Below are 17,972 nucleotides of genomic sequence, written 5' to 3' on the forward strand. Positions count from 1 at the left end.
ACCCCTATATATGGTGGTATAGGGCGAAAAATGCAAAGTCATGAAAAAATTCATGGAGCTTCATATGGCAATTCAGAATACGTATACGAAATATTTCGTCAAAATTCCTCTTACTTTCGTAGTTACAGGGTAATTAGTAAACATAACTCAATAAGCCTAAAACATTCATCCGTACAAGAAAATGCAATATTTCTTCTGTTATCGTAAATTTTAATAATTATTGGCAAAGAAATTGTGAGAAATGGCATCTGTAGAGATTCCGTGGCTCGCAGAAGCGAGTTACTGCGAGTATCTGGTTCAATCATGAATCAGTTGGACCATAGACTTCAAGTAGATTACACGTTCGAGTTTCACCTCGTGACATTCGCTTGCATTTATGTATGTTTCTGCAAGAAGTTCATCATGCCAATGAGGAAAAGACAAGGAAAACATCTCGCTAACATACAGACGAAGAAATATCGCTCAAGTATTATTACAGAATATCGTAATATATGCGTAGTTAGTGAAGAGAGAGGGGAGGGTCGCCTAGTAACGCCCCCTTCTTGCCTGACAGCACACGTCACACTGTGCCCAAGGCTACGATCTTTGAGCAAAGAGATCTTCTTTTATGATAAATAACATAGTTTTGGTTTTTTAATACCCAAAATGGAATATGAAATTCATAATAATCATGATTTATTAAATTGTCTTTGTAAAAAGAGTACACCTTCGAGTTTCACCTTTGACATTCTCTTGCATTTACGTTTGTTTATCTTTGTTTCGGCAAGAATGTCATCATGCCAAAGAGGAAAATACAAGAAAAACATCTTGCGCTAACATACAGAAGAAAATTCGCTGTAATAAGCCGAGTTAGTGAAGGGGAGAGAGGGGGTTACGTAGGAAGGAGTGCCCCATCTTGCCTCAAGCAGTGCCCCAGGCTACGATATATTAGCAAAGGGATCATCATTTATGATTAAATTATGATAAATAAAATAGTTTTGTTTTATTAATACACATAAAAGAAATATACATTCATAATAATCATTATTTATTAACTTTGTCTTTATAGAAATACGAAGGAAAACTTTGAACGCCCGTATCTCAAAACTATACTTATTGACCTTCAAAATCTATCTCCTCACTTAGTTTTAAAGCTATAACATTGGAATTTGGTATATAACTCAGAAAGACATTATAGAACAATCAAATAGAGCCCTTTTTTCCAATTTTTGTTTCGTCTTTTTTTTATAAATTTTTTTCTCGTGATTTATAGGGTTTATTTTTTTGCCTATTGAAAAATTCATATCTAGCAAAAAAATGACTTTTAGAAAAAAAACTCTCCATTTGATTGGAGGTCTACATCAGGTCTTAATATTAAATATCAAGGAAGGAGATAGAATTTGAAAAATGGTTATTTTCGGGATAAATTGCCCTGGCGTCACAAAACCAAAGGTCAGAGGCGAAAATCATATGCGGTTTGGAGATGTCCCAAGTCACCTTATTAAGTGGTATGAATGTCAAAGTCCTGTCGTTGAAAAACGGCATTACCCAGCCAGCCCCCTTAAGGAAAATCTCTTCTATAATACACCAAGGTGGAGGCTGCGTCTGCTCTTTAGGCCTCGTCTGAGGAAGAAAACTCAAAACTAAGTAAGAAAGTTTCTTGAACTCAACATCATGACCGCTGTTCAACGAAACATCATCACATGATTCCGCGTCATCATCATCATTGTCAGATCCTAACTGAGAAACTTCCCCCGAAGTAACATCCTGACGACTAGCTGTGTTATGTCTAAAACTTATACCCCTCCCCCTTCTAAATAGCGCCCTTTGGCATTGTCATGGGAGTAACAGGGGACACATTGGGTAAAGAATCGTCAAGCACCTGCCCGGACCAGATCCACCCTAGGCCTTCGCCACGACGGGGTTCACAAGCTGGGGTATCTGTTGCACCTTTACCAATGGTGTAGTTGACAGGTACCTGGCAAGGAGCTGAAAATGAATCTAAAAGTGTGTTAGACATCCTAGTAAAAGCTACTTCAAAATTTGCTGAAAGCTTGTTAAACTTGGCTGAAATATCTCTTATCTAAACTATGCTGTAGTATTTCAAACTACTTCTTCCAACTAGTTTCCATCACCAAAAACTTTGAATCAAAATCAGAAACGACTTCATTAGTTACCGGTTGTACAGGTGGCAAAGCATCAATTAATTCAGAATCGGAATCACACGATACTGAAACCGAAGAACCAGAAACATGGGCGCACAAGTCAAGGAAATCATTAGATACAGGTCTAGCTACTGATTTATTTTTCTCCATAATCAATCTACCGTTTTTTTTTCCTCCATAATCAATCTTTTACGCTGCAAGATTCTTTGATGTTTAATATACGCTGTCATGTCTTCATCAGAACAAGACTTACAGAAGTCGCAATGAGAAGTTACAAAAGTCATGGGGTTCATACTCCCTGCTACTCATCCTTGTCCCACAAGCCAGGCAATTCCTGATGTTGCTAGCAGAAGGAAGTGTCGAATCATCTTGGCTATCCATTGGACTGTTGGACAGGTCACATAATTCTGGGTCGCGCAAAAGTTCGTTAAAATAAGTATATGCCACAATAGAAATAAGAGTTAATTCACTAATTTCATGGATATAACATGTAAATGGTAAATTAACGTAAAGCCGCATTAACAGTTAATGAGAACTTTAACGGCACAAAAGGTTTAGGAAATTTATAAAGAGCAGCCATGATGTGAACAATACGGGCGCTCGTTAACAACTGATTTTCAAGGGAAGGCTTTGTAACTGTTAACGGCATTGTTGCCAACTGGCGGACAGAAAGAGGTAACAGGGTTGCCAATGTGGTAAATTTTGGTGCGGTTTTGGGGGATTTAGGACTAGATAAATTATATTAAGGTAATGTTTATTAATATAGAGATTGAAGTAGACATGAAAGAAAATGAACAGGAGGATGGTGGCATTTCTGAAGGACTACGTATTTGAGAATGTAACATATGAATAGGTTACAGGGTCTTAAGATGACAGCCCCCAAACTATCAACAGGAGGAAACGGTTTACTAAAAACCTGTGAATCAGTGAGTGATAAATCAACCAAAATACACTCAACCACCAGTTATCGGTGGGGTGCTGATAAGCAAAACTGTCATTAGCCCTTTAACGCCGAAGGGGTATGATAAAAATCGTCTCCCGTATGCCAGCGGGGTCTGGGAGTGAGCGCCGAAGCGGAAAAAATGTTTTTTTCAAAAAATCACAGCGCGCTTAGTTTTCAAGATTAAGAGTTCAGTTTTGGCTCCTTTTTTTGTCATTGCCTGAAGTTTTGTATGCAACCATCAGAAATGAAAAAAATATCATTATCATATACAGTGGACCCCCCGTATTCGTGTTCTCCGGATTCGCGGACTCACACATTCGCGGATTTCTCTCGGGAACGTTTCCCTGCATTATTCGCGGAAAATTCGCGCATTCGCGGTATTTTTTCTATGAGAAATATCCACAAATTCCTGTTTTTGTTATCAATTTCATCATAAAATGCACTTTTTGTGATAAAACTATTAAAAAAACCAAGTATGAAAATTTGTAGTGGTTCTTCTTAAGTTTTAACTAACAAAATAGGCTTTTTTAGCATCTTTATAGGGGTTCCAAACATTCGCGGATTCTAACTATTCGCGGGGGGGTCTGGTACGCATCCCCCGCGAATACGGGGGTACCACTGTATAAATAATGCGATATATGATAGTGCGAAAACAAAATTTCATATATATAATTGTATTCAAATCGCGCTGTGAGCAAAACGGTTAAAGCTAACGAGTTAATTTTTTTCGTTGTATTGAACACTTAAATTGCAATCATTTTGGTATAAACACATTGTAAAACGATCAAAGCAACACAGAGAAAATATTATCACAAAATGATGCATGAATTTGTAACATGGAGACGTAAATTTTTTTTTTAAAAATTCACCATAAATCAAAATATTGTTCTAGAGACTTCCAATTTCTTTCAAAATGAAGATATATGATTGAATATTACTATACTGTAAGAGTTTTAGCTTACAATTGCAGTTTTCAACCATTTCAGACGAGTTAAAGTGGACCGAATGTCGAATGTTTTAATTTTTTTTATATGCAAATATTTCAAAAATGGGAAAAGCTACAACCTTTAATTATTTTTTGTTGTATTTTACATGAAATTGCACACATTTTCATATATAAAACTATGAAACGCCTAATATGAAACTGAGCAAATATTACGAGAATGGGACGTACGCATTTCGGAGATTGGCAGCGGAGAATCCGCACGCGGAGGGAAGAAAAAAGTTTTTATTAAAAAATTCACCATAAATCTAAATATTGTGCTAGAGACTTCGAATTTGTTTCAAAATGAAGATAAATGACTGAATATTACTAGACTGTAAGAGGTTTAGCTTACAATTGCGTTTTTGACCATTTCGGTAGAGTCAAAGTTGACTGAACGTGGTTTTTTCTATTTATCGTGATTTATATGCAAATATTTCAAAAATGAGAAAAGCTACAACCTTCAATTATTTTTAGTTGTATTCTACATAAAATTGCGCACATTTTCATATATAAAACTTTATGTAACGGCTAATTTAAAATGGTGCAAACATTACGGCAATCAGACAAAAAAATTTCTGATTTTTTCGGAAGAGTTACCGCGCGGACGTAAGAAATTTTTTTTTTCATAAATTTACCATAAATCAAAATATTGTGCTAGAGACTTCCAATTTGTTGCAAAATAAATTTGTTGCAAAATAAATTTAAATGATTGAATATTACTAGAATGTAAAAGGTTTTGCTTTAAATTCCGTTTTTCGACCATTTCGTTAGAGTCAAAGTTGACCGAAGGTTGATATTTTGGCACTTATCATTATTTATATGAAAATATTTCAAAACTGATAAAAGCTACAACCATGGATTGTTTTTAGTTGTATTCTACATGAAATTGCACACATTTCCATATATAAAACTTTATGTAACGGCTAATTTAAAATGGTGCAAACATTACGACAATCGGATGAAAAAATTTATGACTTTTTAAGAGTTACCATGCTGACATAAGGAAAAAGTTTTTTTTATAAATTCACCATAAATCAAAATATTGTGCTAAAGACTTCCCATTTGTTGCAAAATAAAGGCAAATGATTGAATATTACTAGAATATAAGAGTTTTAGCTTACAATTGCGTTTTTCGACCATTTCGATAGAGTCAAAGTTGACCAAAGGTTGAAATTTTTGGCACTTATGGTTATTTATATAAAAATATTTCAAAACTGATGAAAGCTACAACCATGAGTTGTTTTAAGTTGTATTCTACATGAAATTGCGCACATTTTCATACATAATACTCCATGTAACGGCTAATATAAAATGGTGCAAAAATTATGTCAAAGTGACGAAATAATTTCTGAGATGTGTCGCTGATGTTTTTTAGTGCGAGAAGAAAGAAATTCGCGCTTGCGTGCCTGGGTAACGATTGTAAACAAAACAACGCCTTGATCCGTGAGCTCCCAGCATCCCCCAAGGCGCGTGATTCAAAAGTATTTTTCTGCAAATTTAAAAAAAAAACTTTTTTATATCTACATACCATACGTCCAATCGGCACCCAACAGACAATTTATATCGACGTTTAATACGTCCAATCGGCACCCAACAGACAATTTATATCAACGTTTAATACGTCCAATCGGCGTTAAAGGGTTAACTGAAACTTGGCAATTTATGGCGCTTGTGGCACCGAGTTTTGGTTAATGGTGCCTTTGTTAGGCATGTTATGGTGCCATAACTTTATTATCAGCACCTTATGGCACCGATAAACAAAACTCAGTCTGTTATGGCACCATAAAACCAGATCACCATTAACCGAGACTGCCTGTACAGTGGACCCCCGTATTCGCGTTCTCAGGATTAGCGGTCTCACACATTCGCAGATTTCTCTCGGGAACATTTCCCACATTATTCGTGGAAAATTCGCCTATTCGCGGTATTTTTCTATGATAAATATCCACAAATTCCTGGTTTTTTATCAATTACATCATAAAATGCAATTTTTTTGATGAAACTATTAAAAAACCAGGTATAAAAATGTTTTTCTCTTGAGTTTTAACTAACAAAATAGGTGGTTTTAAGCATTTTTATAGGGGTTCCAACTATTCGCAGGTTCTAACTATTCACAGGGGGTCTGGTACGCATCCTACGCGAATACGGGGGACCACTGTATACGAAAATATGGCAGGTGAAGGTGAAGGGCCAGAGGAATAGAAGAAGCATAAGTAAATAGTATATAAGGGACAGGAGCATGCAGTGCATCCTATGAACATTCAAATTTTAATTTTAACAGCTGTTTCATGGTAATGGCAGAGGCCACAAAGTACAGAAAGGGAAGCTACAAGGAGAGATCAACTTGCTGTAGAGATGATAAGTGATATACTATACGTATATGTTATATAGAATTTAATTTTAACTTAAGTACATTATCTTTTACTTTTTCAGAGCAGCAGGACCCCTCATGCTTTCTCCAACTGGGCAGATTTTGACACCTTCTTCATGTCCTCCTTGGCTTTTAGTAAATTTCATCACTGAGAATATAGAGCATGCTAAGCAAAGAATACTTAGTTATGAGAGGTAGGTACCTCAATCCTAGTCAAAAGAATATATATTGTTAAGAATATGTAGTACAATGTTGTACAGTAATACCTTGAGATACGAGCAGCCCAAAATACAAATTTTTGTATGAGAGGTAGGTACCTCAATCCTAGTCAAAAGAATATATATTATTAAGAATATGTAGTACAATGTTGTACAGTAATACCTTGAGATACGAGCAGCCCAAAATAAAAATTTTTTGAGATACTAAGCTGTAACTCGCTCCATATTTTTGTCCAATACAAGCGGAATTCCGACATACGAGTGTTTCGGGAGGCTGCCACTAGTTGGCACGCATGGGTCCAGCATCAGCAAGACCAGCATCTCATTCATTCTCACGTGTTACCCTCAGAATCAAGTTGGATCTTGTGCGCTGTAATTGTTTTTTGCATCATTTTTGCATTTTTCATTGAACTTTTTTGTTTGCCAACATGGCGCTGAAGAAAGTGAGTACTATAAAGGAAAGTGGTGAGAAGAAGAAGAGTGATGTCAACAGAAGTAAAGCAAGAAATATATAAAAACATGAGCATGGTGTATGAGTGATTGAACTGGCAACGCTGTATGACCGCAGTACATCTACAATTTGTACCATCCTTAAACAAAAGGATGCCATCAAAGTGCAACACCAGTGAAAGGAACTACAATTCTGTCCCAATTAAGGGCAAATATCCATTAAGAAATGGAGAAGCCTCTGCTGGTGTGGGTGAAAGAGGAGCTAGCAGAAGATACAGTTATAGAGACTGTAATATGCGAAAAAGCGCATATTATTTACGCCAACTTGAAGAAGAAAGTGCATTTCTTTTTTACAATTAATTGTTTTGTTTCATTTCATGTAAGGAAAGTGCAGTTTTAGTTTTTTTTAAAGTAAAGAAAATGCAATTTTAGTTTAAATTGTGTTAAGAAAGTGCTGTTTTAGTTTACATGTCTACAGTGCCTGCATCGCTCGCTTCCTCCCTCCCTCCTCCGCCATTCACCTCCGTTAGCCGCACTTGTCTGTCTCCAAAGTAAGAATACAGTACTAAATAACACCTTTTCTTTAATTTCATTTAGTATTTTGTTATGCATTGGTAAAATATACATTTGTGTTTCTTAATTAAAAATGTCTTTTTGTACATTCAACTTCCCTGTCAGATATATACTTAGCTATAGACTCCGTCGTCCCCGACAGAAATTCGAATTTCGCGGCACACGCTACAGGTAGGTCAGGTGATCTACCGCCCTGCCGCTGGATGGCAGGAATAGGAACCATTCCCGTTTTCTAATCAGATTTTCTCTGTCGCGGTACTGTCAACATCGTTGTTGGTACCTCCTGACTTGATTTTCGTTTTTCATCGCCATCGATCTTCTGGGCTGTATTTTTTGGTGACGTATTGGATCTTTGGTTTGGCATACGCCTTTTGTTAACTATTTGTTGGATTTTGCTTCGAAGAAGTAATTAGAATTTGGGTGAGACTACCAAATGCTTAGGTAGACCCTCACAACTTTTGCAAGTAAGGGAAATATTAATATTTATTCACTAATATGTGTAAGAAGTGTTAAAACTTGATTGAGGAAAAGTAAACACACTAACTTCCTACTTAAGGAAGTCGGAAAAGCATATGACTAGAAACGCTTCCTTTAGAAGCTTTAATAAGTCTCGTGCTAACAAGCAGTTAGAGTATTAACAGTACTAGTAGTTGTTGCATCCTCATCACCTTCTTACCTCACAGAAACTACAAATTCATCTTCTGCAAATTTGAAGTGTAAATGGAGGGAGCTCAAAAGGCGAGCTCTTAAAAGGTAAGAAGTGAATATAGTGTTCACAGTGCAGTGGAGGATGCGTCTGATCGGCTCTGTCTCGCTCCCAGGCCTAGACCTCTTCCAAGCTCCCAGGCCCAGAGGAGAAGGAATGTCGACAGCCTTACGGAGGTTATGGAGAATCCCCACTGATCAGGCGTCCCCTCGGCAGAATCTGTTGCGTCCCAGACTGCCAAGGATAGCTATAGGAAAAGCATCCTCAAAGAGTGGAGGGTGCGGCTGATCGGCTCTGTCTCGCTCCCAGGCCCAGAGGAGAAGGAATGTCGAAAGCCTTACAGAGGTTACGGAGAATCCCCACCGATCAGGCGTCCTCTCGGCAGGACCTGTGACGACCCAGACTGCCAAGGATCGCCATTGGAAAGGCATCCTCAAAGAGTGCGTCTCCTAGTCCGATTCGTCATCTTACAGACACGTTTGAAGTTCGGAGATGCGGAAAACAACACGGACAAGTGTGTTTATTGTCCGAGGCGGACAACCAGAGGTGGACAGCGGACAGAGCGAGTGTCCGACGAGGACAACCAGCCAGGCCGAGGCGCCAGATGCGGACAACTCGGACAGGAGCGAGTGTCCGAGGCGGACAGCGCCAGCCAGGCGCCAGACGCGGACAGCCCGGACAGGCAAAAGTATCGTACACAGACAGCGCCAACCAGGCGCCAAGCGCCAGATACGGACAACCTGAACAAGGCGGACAGCCCAGACAGGCAAAAGTATCGTACGCGGACAGCGCCAGCCGGGCGCCAAGCGCCAGACGCGGACACTCTGGACAGGCAAAAGTGTCGTACGCGGACAGCGTCAGCCAGGCGCCAAGCGCCAGATGTGGACAACGCGGACAGGCGACACTGTCCGAGGCGGACAGCGACAGCCAGGCGCGAGGAGATAGCAAAGCTTTCGGCGCCAAATAGGCGCCAGGATCTACTTCCATGAAATCGGACAGAGAAGTCAACCAGGAGGCTCCTCTTTATGTCTTTTACCAAGAACAGATTTTTCTGGACAAGGGCGCAAGATGTCGCACAGGCGGCCGTCGTCCTTGTCAGGATGTATCTGTTACTGGTGGAAGTTTTTCGTAGGCGCAGCCTTCTCCTGACAAGGATGCAAGATGTCTCACAGGCGGCCGTCATCCTTGTCAGGAGGGCTCTGATGATGATCGGACTTTTTCGCAGGATCATCCTTCGCCTGGCAGGGACGCAAGATGTCGCACAGGCGGCCGTCGCCCTTTTTGGGATGAATCTGATCCTGCTAGAAGCCCTTCACCTTGCGATAAGGGACGCTCTCCTTCAGCTGATCACGCTTCTCCTATTCGGCGTTCGGGATTGAGTGCCGAAGGGGAACATTAAGGTCCTTCCTTCTGTAAGCACAATCGCTGAACAGGAATCCTGCCCCTTCCTCAATTTCTGTGGAAATCGGGAAGACTTTAGCAAATTCCTGGATTAACTTTCCCTCTTTAGTGAGATATTAAACATATTGTCAAGTAAGTGCATAACACCTCATTGACAAAAAATGTATACTCTTTGTATCTTAAATGGGTTAGTTCTCATTGACAAAGATCTCAATACATTTTATCGCGTAAGCATATAAGCTCTCTTGGACAAGATTCGGAAGAGCTCTCATTCATTGGTTAGAGGTTTTTCCAGGTAATAGACTTGTAGACTACGTCCTTGAAGTCTTATGTCCAATAGAATAGGAAGCTTGAGAGATCCTCTTCGGTCCTCGGTTCTCACTTGGGATCTCCTTCGGCTAATACTAATTCGTTCTATTGACGAAAAGAACTAAGATAGTAGATTTCCATTCTTTCTCTTCCTCGTTGAGGAAAGAATGTAGTAGAGAATTAGGTGTTCAAGTCATATACGCATACAGTAGTTACCTCTACGGATGGCAACTGAAATCCCTGTATCCTTCCAGGAGTTTCCGAGGTAATGACAAAGCTTAAAGGTATTGTTACGACAACACCAACTCGGCTTATGTATTTAGCGAAGGCTGTTTCGCTTAAATATGCATTATTGAGAGTTTCCTTAGGCTCGATAATAATTTTAACCTATTCCTTCATTGAATGGAGTAGCTGGCAACTCAGGAAGAATACTGCGAGACAGCGAACGTAGACTGCTGTCATTGTAGACCAACACAGTACCATCTAGTTCTCTGTCATAGCGGTCGGTTACATCCCTCTCTCCTACAGGATTGACTGGCTAACCATATCTCTCCCCTACAATCACGGATTTTAGCCTTGGATTGAGGGGAATTGTAGGCAAACATGAATAAACATTGTCTGCGATTTGCGAAGAAGCTTTCAACAGAAAGATCTCTTACACCTTTTATATGCTGTTTACCGCAATGTAACAGAATTATGGACGATTCTAACGCGGCATAGTACTAACTATATTATATAATGCTCTCATGCTTATAAAAGCATAGCCTTAATAGAGAACGGAGCATACTCAGCGAGACAATGGATGAGTCTGCTGGGAACCATTTCTTCGTGGAAGAAGTTTGTTTCCCTGAATGGACGGCAATGCAGTCCTATACAATTTTTTTTTCCTACCAAGAAACGGAAATAATAATACGAGAGGGTGCCGGGTACCCTGACAGAGCTACAGATGTCCTGGCACATAGTCTAAAGAATTGCAAGCAATTTAGTTGACTCTACAATTCCTCGATAAAGCGAGTTGTTAACCGAAGGGTTCAGTAGCCTCTCTGATAGCAGGCTCGGTGGCGTCACGGTCCGTTCCTGATTTCGTTCCCTGTCTAACTGGACGGGGGTTCGATCCCAGGGAGGGATGAAATGATTTTTAAATCAATTAGGCCAATCCCACAGCTCTCTCATATCTCAAGGAGCATCGAGAATCTCTCTCTTCGCCCCTGGTCGCGTTACCAAGAGAGAACCTGCTTGGAGCACAGGCACGGAACGTAACGATCCTCAAGAGGTTCGCTGCACGATGTGGCACGCCCCTGAGAATTGTCTCGATCGACGATAATAACTATTGACGTCTGACGAATCTTCGTTCGAAAGAGAGTTGTGGAAACCTGGGAGAGGTCTTTTTTCATAGATCTCTTCGCAAGGTTGAAGACGAAGAGACTTCCTCTAGACTGCTTCCTTATTCTCGAACCAAGAGCGGGAGCAATAGACGCCATCCTTTAGTTTGGAAGGGGAATAAATATTAGTCTTTTTTCCCCTATTCAAATTCTTAACAAATGTATTAAGATAATTGCTGGCGTCGGAGGGAGAGAGGATGATGCTTTTCGCTCCAGTTTGGCCTTCGAGAGGCTGGATTCACAGAGGTCACGGCCTTCCCAAGAGAGTCGGTCTACTCTATCAGCCTCACTTCGAAAGGTACCTAAAAACCTCTCCACTCTGAGTCTGTCTGCGTGCAGTCTGGCGAGAAGTTGACATGAATGAGAGGATTTTTTAAGGTGAATGGCAAGTGTCATGGCCAAGACAAAGAAGTGCTGCAGATCTTGCTGGGTTGAATGAAGAAACTGTCCTCTTCCAGTATCTCTGTGACCTACATGGCTGTTTTCTTCCTTTTCTGAGAGAAGAATCACCTTTGGATATATCTGCTTCGGAGAATGCAGTAGTAGGCTATACTCTGTCTTTACAAGGAACTTAAAGACAGCAGAGTACTAAGATCTTTGGGTTCTTATATGATACCGCGAGACAAGAGTAGGACATCATATACTTCGAGTTGGAATCTTACCGTGACCCACAGATTCCTTGTTCTGACAAGTTAGAACCTCCTCATCAAGCTTCTTTTAGAAATCTGATGAGGAAATTCATTTTTTTCTCTTGGCCCTAGCAACTGCCAAGAGGACAAGTGAATTTTTATGTATTGGAATCTCGCATCGGATTCAATAGAGACTCGGCGATTGGTTCTTGCCAGCACATTATGTCTGGCAAAGAACTAAAACCCTTCTAACCCTGGCTCAGAGCTTTGAAGTCAAGGGACTTTCCCAATTAATAGGGGAACAGATAGAAGGGTCTCTTTGCCCAGTCAGGGTACTTAAGTTTATCTTCAGCAGAAGAAATGGCTTAAGGCTTGCCTACAGTCTTTGGGGTGTGATGAGGGCCCGAAACGCTTCCCAGAAGGTACTCAGAGGGATACGACAAGAGCCCAGAAACCCCTGGGTTCGCCCACTTTCGGCTCGGAGTCATCTTCGACTTCCAGGCCTCTTTCCCCTCCTTCGGGCAAGGAGAGGGAAGATTCTGCAACGAGAAACCTCCTCAACATGCAGGAATAGATCTCGTCAGCAACGGAAGTACTCACGAAGGATCCTCCTCGGAGGAAGACTCTTCTCTCTCCTCCTATTAAGATATCCTATCGTCTACTGGATGTACCTGGCTCCAAGCGCCTCCCCTCGTCCTAGGCCAGAGGCTTCAGGTAGAAGAGAACCTTCCACCCTTCTCCAGTCTCCGGACAAACTATTGTTTTTGCTTGTTCAGGATCTTCGGGCAACGAAGCGCCAGCCAGGCGCCAAGTGCCAAACGGGCGAAAAGTGCCAGAGGCAAACAGCTCGGACGAGCGCGTTTATTGTCCGATGCGGAGAAGGCGCGGGCCTCCAACCTGGCGCAAAATGCGCCAGAGGCGGACAGACCGGACAGGCGAGAGTGTCCGATGTGGACATCGCCAGCCAGCCTCGAAACTCCAGCCAGGCTCGAAGCTCCAGCAAGGGGGGAGGCGCCAGCCAGGCGTGAGGCACCAGAAGCGCCAGCCAGGAGCCAGGCTCCAGCCGGGCGCCAGGCGCCAGCCAAGAATGATGCGCCAGCCAGGCGCCAGGAGAGATCCATATCAAAGAACGCCCTGGCCTTCTTTGAGACAAGTTTGATCTTCAAAGCACTTGATAAGTGCCCTGATGATTCCTTCAAACAGCTGAGAATTAAAGCGCATGAAGTGCGAGTTTTTGCGAATTCTTGTTCTTTCCATAAGAATATGTCAATAAAGGACATATTAACTGTCACATACGGGAGATGCAACACTGTGTTGACTTCCCATTATCCGAAGGATGTCAAGATAACCTACGAGAGATTCTTCTCTCTTGGTTTATACGTGTCTGCGGATACGTTGCTGGGATAGGGAGCCGATACTGATCCTTAACTAGTGAGTTAAATTTTATTTAACGTCGAGTTTTTTAGGGTTGTTTGAAAGGAGTTTGGGGATAACTCTTTTCATTTAAGTACTAACCCTCGTGTTAGGATCAGGTGATCGGGATTGGTGTTGTGCTCCTTAATTATGCCACTAGGCAAGGTGTGTTGTCATGTAAGTGGATAAGACCCCATTGACAAATGCCATCAGGCTCTGTTGAGTAAGTGGATAAGACCCCATCGACAGACCCACAAGAACTCTTAGCCATAAGTCACATCCTTGCTGAGGCTCTTGAGGCAAAGCAGACTCCTAAGCAGTAGCTATGAAGTCTTCTGCCTAAACAGGTAGGAACCAAGGTTTTTTATATATTACCTACAACGTATCTTGTTTACCTGTCTATTCAGTAATTAGCTGTCTCTTACCCTCCGCCAAAGGTGCCAATCAGCTAAGTATATATCTGACAGGGAAGTTGAATGTACAAAAATGATATTGTTATGATACAATAAAGTTTTGTACATACTTACTTGGCAGATATATACAATTAAATGGCCCACCCAGCCTCCCCTCAGGAGACAGGTGGAAGAGAAAATCTGACCACCTGACCTACCTGTAGCGTGTGCCGCGAAATTCGAATTTCTGTCGGGGACGACGGAGTCTATAGCTAAGTATATATCTGCCAGGAAATTATGTACAAAACTTTATTGTATCATAACAATATCATTTTCATAATTTAGGATGGTTTGGAGATGTTTCACAGGGCTGGAATGGATTAAATATATTTCAGCTATTTTAAATGGGAGAAATTTGTTTGACATACGAGTAGATTGACTTACGAGCTCGGTTACAGAACAAATTAAAACTCATATCTCAAGGTATTATTGTATTTTGTTTATCTTCACCATGAGTATAAACTCTCTTTTTTTCAACTTTAACAAGTACTACTAGTTTACCAATTGATAGTCATTACATCCTCTAAATAATATGGGTTGAAGTCATGATCTACGTATATTTAAGGTGAGTAGGCACCTTCTTACATATAGTAGTTTTTAATAAACACCCCATTTAATGAATGTTTAATTGATGGCCATTTATTATTAAGTCAGTAAATTTATTGTAAACATATGTACAGTATTTATTGAAGGACAGTGCAGTGAAAAACCAGTCTTTATTATATAATATATGTAAAACATTTTTCAAACAAATGCATCACTCATCTACCTTTATTAGTGGTCTTTGAAAGTCTGCAGACACTGCAAACTTCATCTAACTGACAGGAGAGCCCCTAGCTATGAAACATATGTAGGCTCTTGGTGCCTCCTGTAGTTCTCATTAACCTGCTTCACTTTTTTTCCTGATCTTGCCTTGAAAATGTGACTGGGAGGGAACGTGCTCCTGTATGTGATTGATGGGCATCTATAAAAAAAAAAATCATTTTTATTTTGAACAAATTTTTTATTTCAATTCCCATCACTTATACATAGATGCCCAAATGACTAATTAGGCAATAGATCTGGGGTGTTGATTGCTTTGTTGTGATAACCTAGTGCTGAGGACTCCAGTTAAAAGATTTGATGATGGGATAGGTCCACTTGATTAAAATAACATAATACTGATTATTATTCAGTAGAGGAAACCTATTCATATCACAGGCAAAAAAGTGATATAATTACAAAAGGGGTAGCAAAGCTCAGCCATTAGAGACAGATATGGCGGTCAGGGGATACAAAGGAATGGGTAGGATATGGGGCTTTGCTCAGTAACCTGATAAATTATGATGAAAGCAAAAAGTAGAAGTAGGGGTCTTTTAATTATGATGAAAGCAAAAAGTAGAAGTAGGGGTCTTTTCTCAATCAGCATAGAAAGTGAGTGCCATTTTAATATGTACAATGCTATAACCATACCTGAAGACATAGACACTGGCACTTCTAGCACTACAATTTGAAGACATATAGCAAATGTTTCCATTAAGAAGCATGATCACATAAATGCAGTTTCCTTGTGGGTAAAATTTTTTTTGTCTTTGTCATTCAGAATAATACGGGCGAACTCATTCTGATTGTTGCTGTTGCTACAACTAATGTTCAACAAAAACCTGGGTCAGGTCAGTGTTGGGCGGTACTGGAATCAGGCGCTTTTGCATAATTTTCGCTGTGGTTTGCCCAAACCGAAGTCTGTTCGATATTCATATTAGAATGGCACTCACTCCTATACTGATTGAGAAAAAGACTCCTACTTCTATTTTTCACTTTCATCTTATGTTATCAGGTTGCAATGTTAAACCTTACGCCCTACTGCTTCCTTTGCATCCCTGACCTCCATAATGATCTATTGCGACTGGGCTTTATTAACCCTTTAGTAATTTCACCCCTTTTTGCCTGTGACTTCAGTTGTTTTTTGCAATGGCAACGCCTTAAATCGAGAAAAATGTCTGAACAAATTAATGAGTGTTATTTAGATTTTAGAGATGTACTGCAGGCAGTCCTGGTTAGCTGATCCGGTTTTATGCCACTTGTCCAGCAACAACGATAACCAAATTTTGGTACTGAAATGCTCCAATCCCCACTTATCAGCATCCGACAACTGGGAATTGGCACTATTATTGCCGATTTTTGGTTATCAGCAATTTTTGGTTAACATCATGCCATCTGGAACAGAACCCCCATAGATAACCAGGGACTGCCTGTATAGTTTTCTTAGACCTATGTGCCTTCTGTGAATTCCGTCAGCTCACCTTGTTTGCTGCTTATATATATATATATATATATATATATATATATAATATATATATATATATATATATATATATATATATATATATATATATATATATATAGTATATATAGTATATACATACAGGCAGTCCCCGCGTTACGACGGGGGTTCCGTTCTTGAGACGCGTCGTAAGCCGAAAATCATCGTAAGCCGGAACATTGTCAAAAATCCTAAGAAAACCTTACTTTTAATGCTTTTGGTGCATTCAAAACTAAACTGCATTCTTATTGCATTTTTCATCAAAAAAACCTTTAAATATTGATTATTTTGCATTTTTGGTGTCATTTCATCTGCCAGATCAGTGTTTGTAGGCGTCGTAACCCTGGAACATGCGTCGTAACCCTGGAAATAATTTCTGATGAATATAATTGAAAAGCGTCGTAACCTAGGAACATCGTAAGCCGAGACCGTCGTAACCCGGGGACTGCCTGTATATATATATATATATATATATATATATATATATATATATATAGATATATATATATAATATATATATATGTATGTATGTATGTATGAGTATAACTGAATCACGAAAGTTAGGAACGTGATAAATTCATAAATAAAGATATATGCCACGAAGGAAAAATAAACGAAGGAGGATCTGCGAGACCTTTCGATGTTAAACGTCCTTTACTAAGCAGAAACCGACACAAATGAGGGAAAAGACAATACAAGAAGATTCGTATAACTGACAGATAAGGATTATAAAGAGATAAGTACCTAGAGTCCAACACACCTGGAAGATGAGAAACCTTCCCAAACAAGCATAAACAATGGGTGCAATTAAAGGTTTAAGACAATCATCTCAGATACAAGGACAAGACAATTACAGGATTATAGGTGACAGCTATTCAGAACTTAGTAAACAAAACCATATTCACAATACATATTCATAATACATGTCAGACATACATTACAACAAAGATAACTCCAAGGCAACTGATTTTTATTTATTTAAGTCAGTAATTTATATTTTTGAGGTCATTCTTAAACATGTTACAAATACAAGGGTCTAAATGAAAAAGGCCACGACTAACATTGAAATTACAATGAAAAGTAAGTTGTATTAAAACAGATTCTAAAAGATTTCGTGATAAGACATCTCTTGACTTTGCAATTACTGAACTACCAACCCAATTTATTCGGTGGTTGTTTTCACGTAAATGAATGAATATTGCATAAGATGTTTGCCCAGTTTTTACAGAATATTTATGCTGGCTTAGCCTTACTTCTAGGCCTTTGCTAGACTGTCCGAGATAAAATGAGGGACAATCCATACATGGAATTTTATATATTATGTTGTTGCTTTCTCTGGGGCCATTTTTTATTAACATTCCTTTTAGTGTGTTATTATAGGAAAAAATAAGGTTGACATTAAAAGCTTTTAACAATGATTTAATGGTTTCAAATCTGTTAAAAATAAGGCAAACTGAGAATGTTCTTAGAATTTTCTTTCTGTGTGTTACTTACACTATAAAACTTTTTGTGGGCTATATTATAACAAATATCTAATATATGTGAAGGATAGCATAAATCTTTCCCTATTTTTCTTATGTATTCAATTTCTTGATCCAAATATTGTGGTCTGACAATGCGCAATGCTCGTAAAAACATAAGAGGAAAATATTGATATTTTTATGTTAAGATGGTGGCCTGAGAAGAAATGAACA

General features: G+C 39.6%; 2 protein-coding genes across 4 annotated transcripts in view; one reads left to right on the forward strand and one right to left on the reverse strand.

Moving 5' to 3' along the window:
- LOC135198570 (T-cell activation inhibitor, mitochondrial-like) overlaps window positions 1–17,972 on the forward strand; it is a 207,546-nt gene that overhangs the window by 171,717 nt on the left and 17,857 nt on the right. For all 3 annotated transcript variants that reach the window (XM_064226286.1, XM_064226285.1, XM_064226283.1), the window contains exon 8: window positions 6,506–6,637. In XM_064226286.1, the coding sequence (XP_064082356.1) occupies window positions 6,506–6,637 (132 nt within the window). The remainder of the gene's footprint in view (window positions 1–6,505; window positions 6,638–17,972) is intronic.
- The window catches only part of LOC135198571 (protein Star-like), an 80,354-nt gene continuing 76,985 nt past the window's right edge, over window positions 14,604–17,972 (reverse strand). The window contains exon 8 of the transcript XR_010310838.1: window positions 14,604–14,940. The gene's annotated coding sequence lies outside the window, so the exon portion shown is untranslated. The remainder of the gene's footprint in view (window positions 14,941–17,972) is intronic.

The sequence above is a fragment of the Macrobrachium nipponense genome, chromosome 22 (assembly GCF_015104395.2).
Source record: "Macrobrachium nipponense isolate FS-2020 chromosome 22, ASM1510439v2, whole genome shotgun sequence".
Classification (NCBI taxonomy): Eukaryota; Metazoa; Arthropoda; class Malacostraca; order Decapoda; family Palaemonidae; genus Macrobrachium; species Macrobrachium nipponense.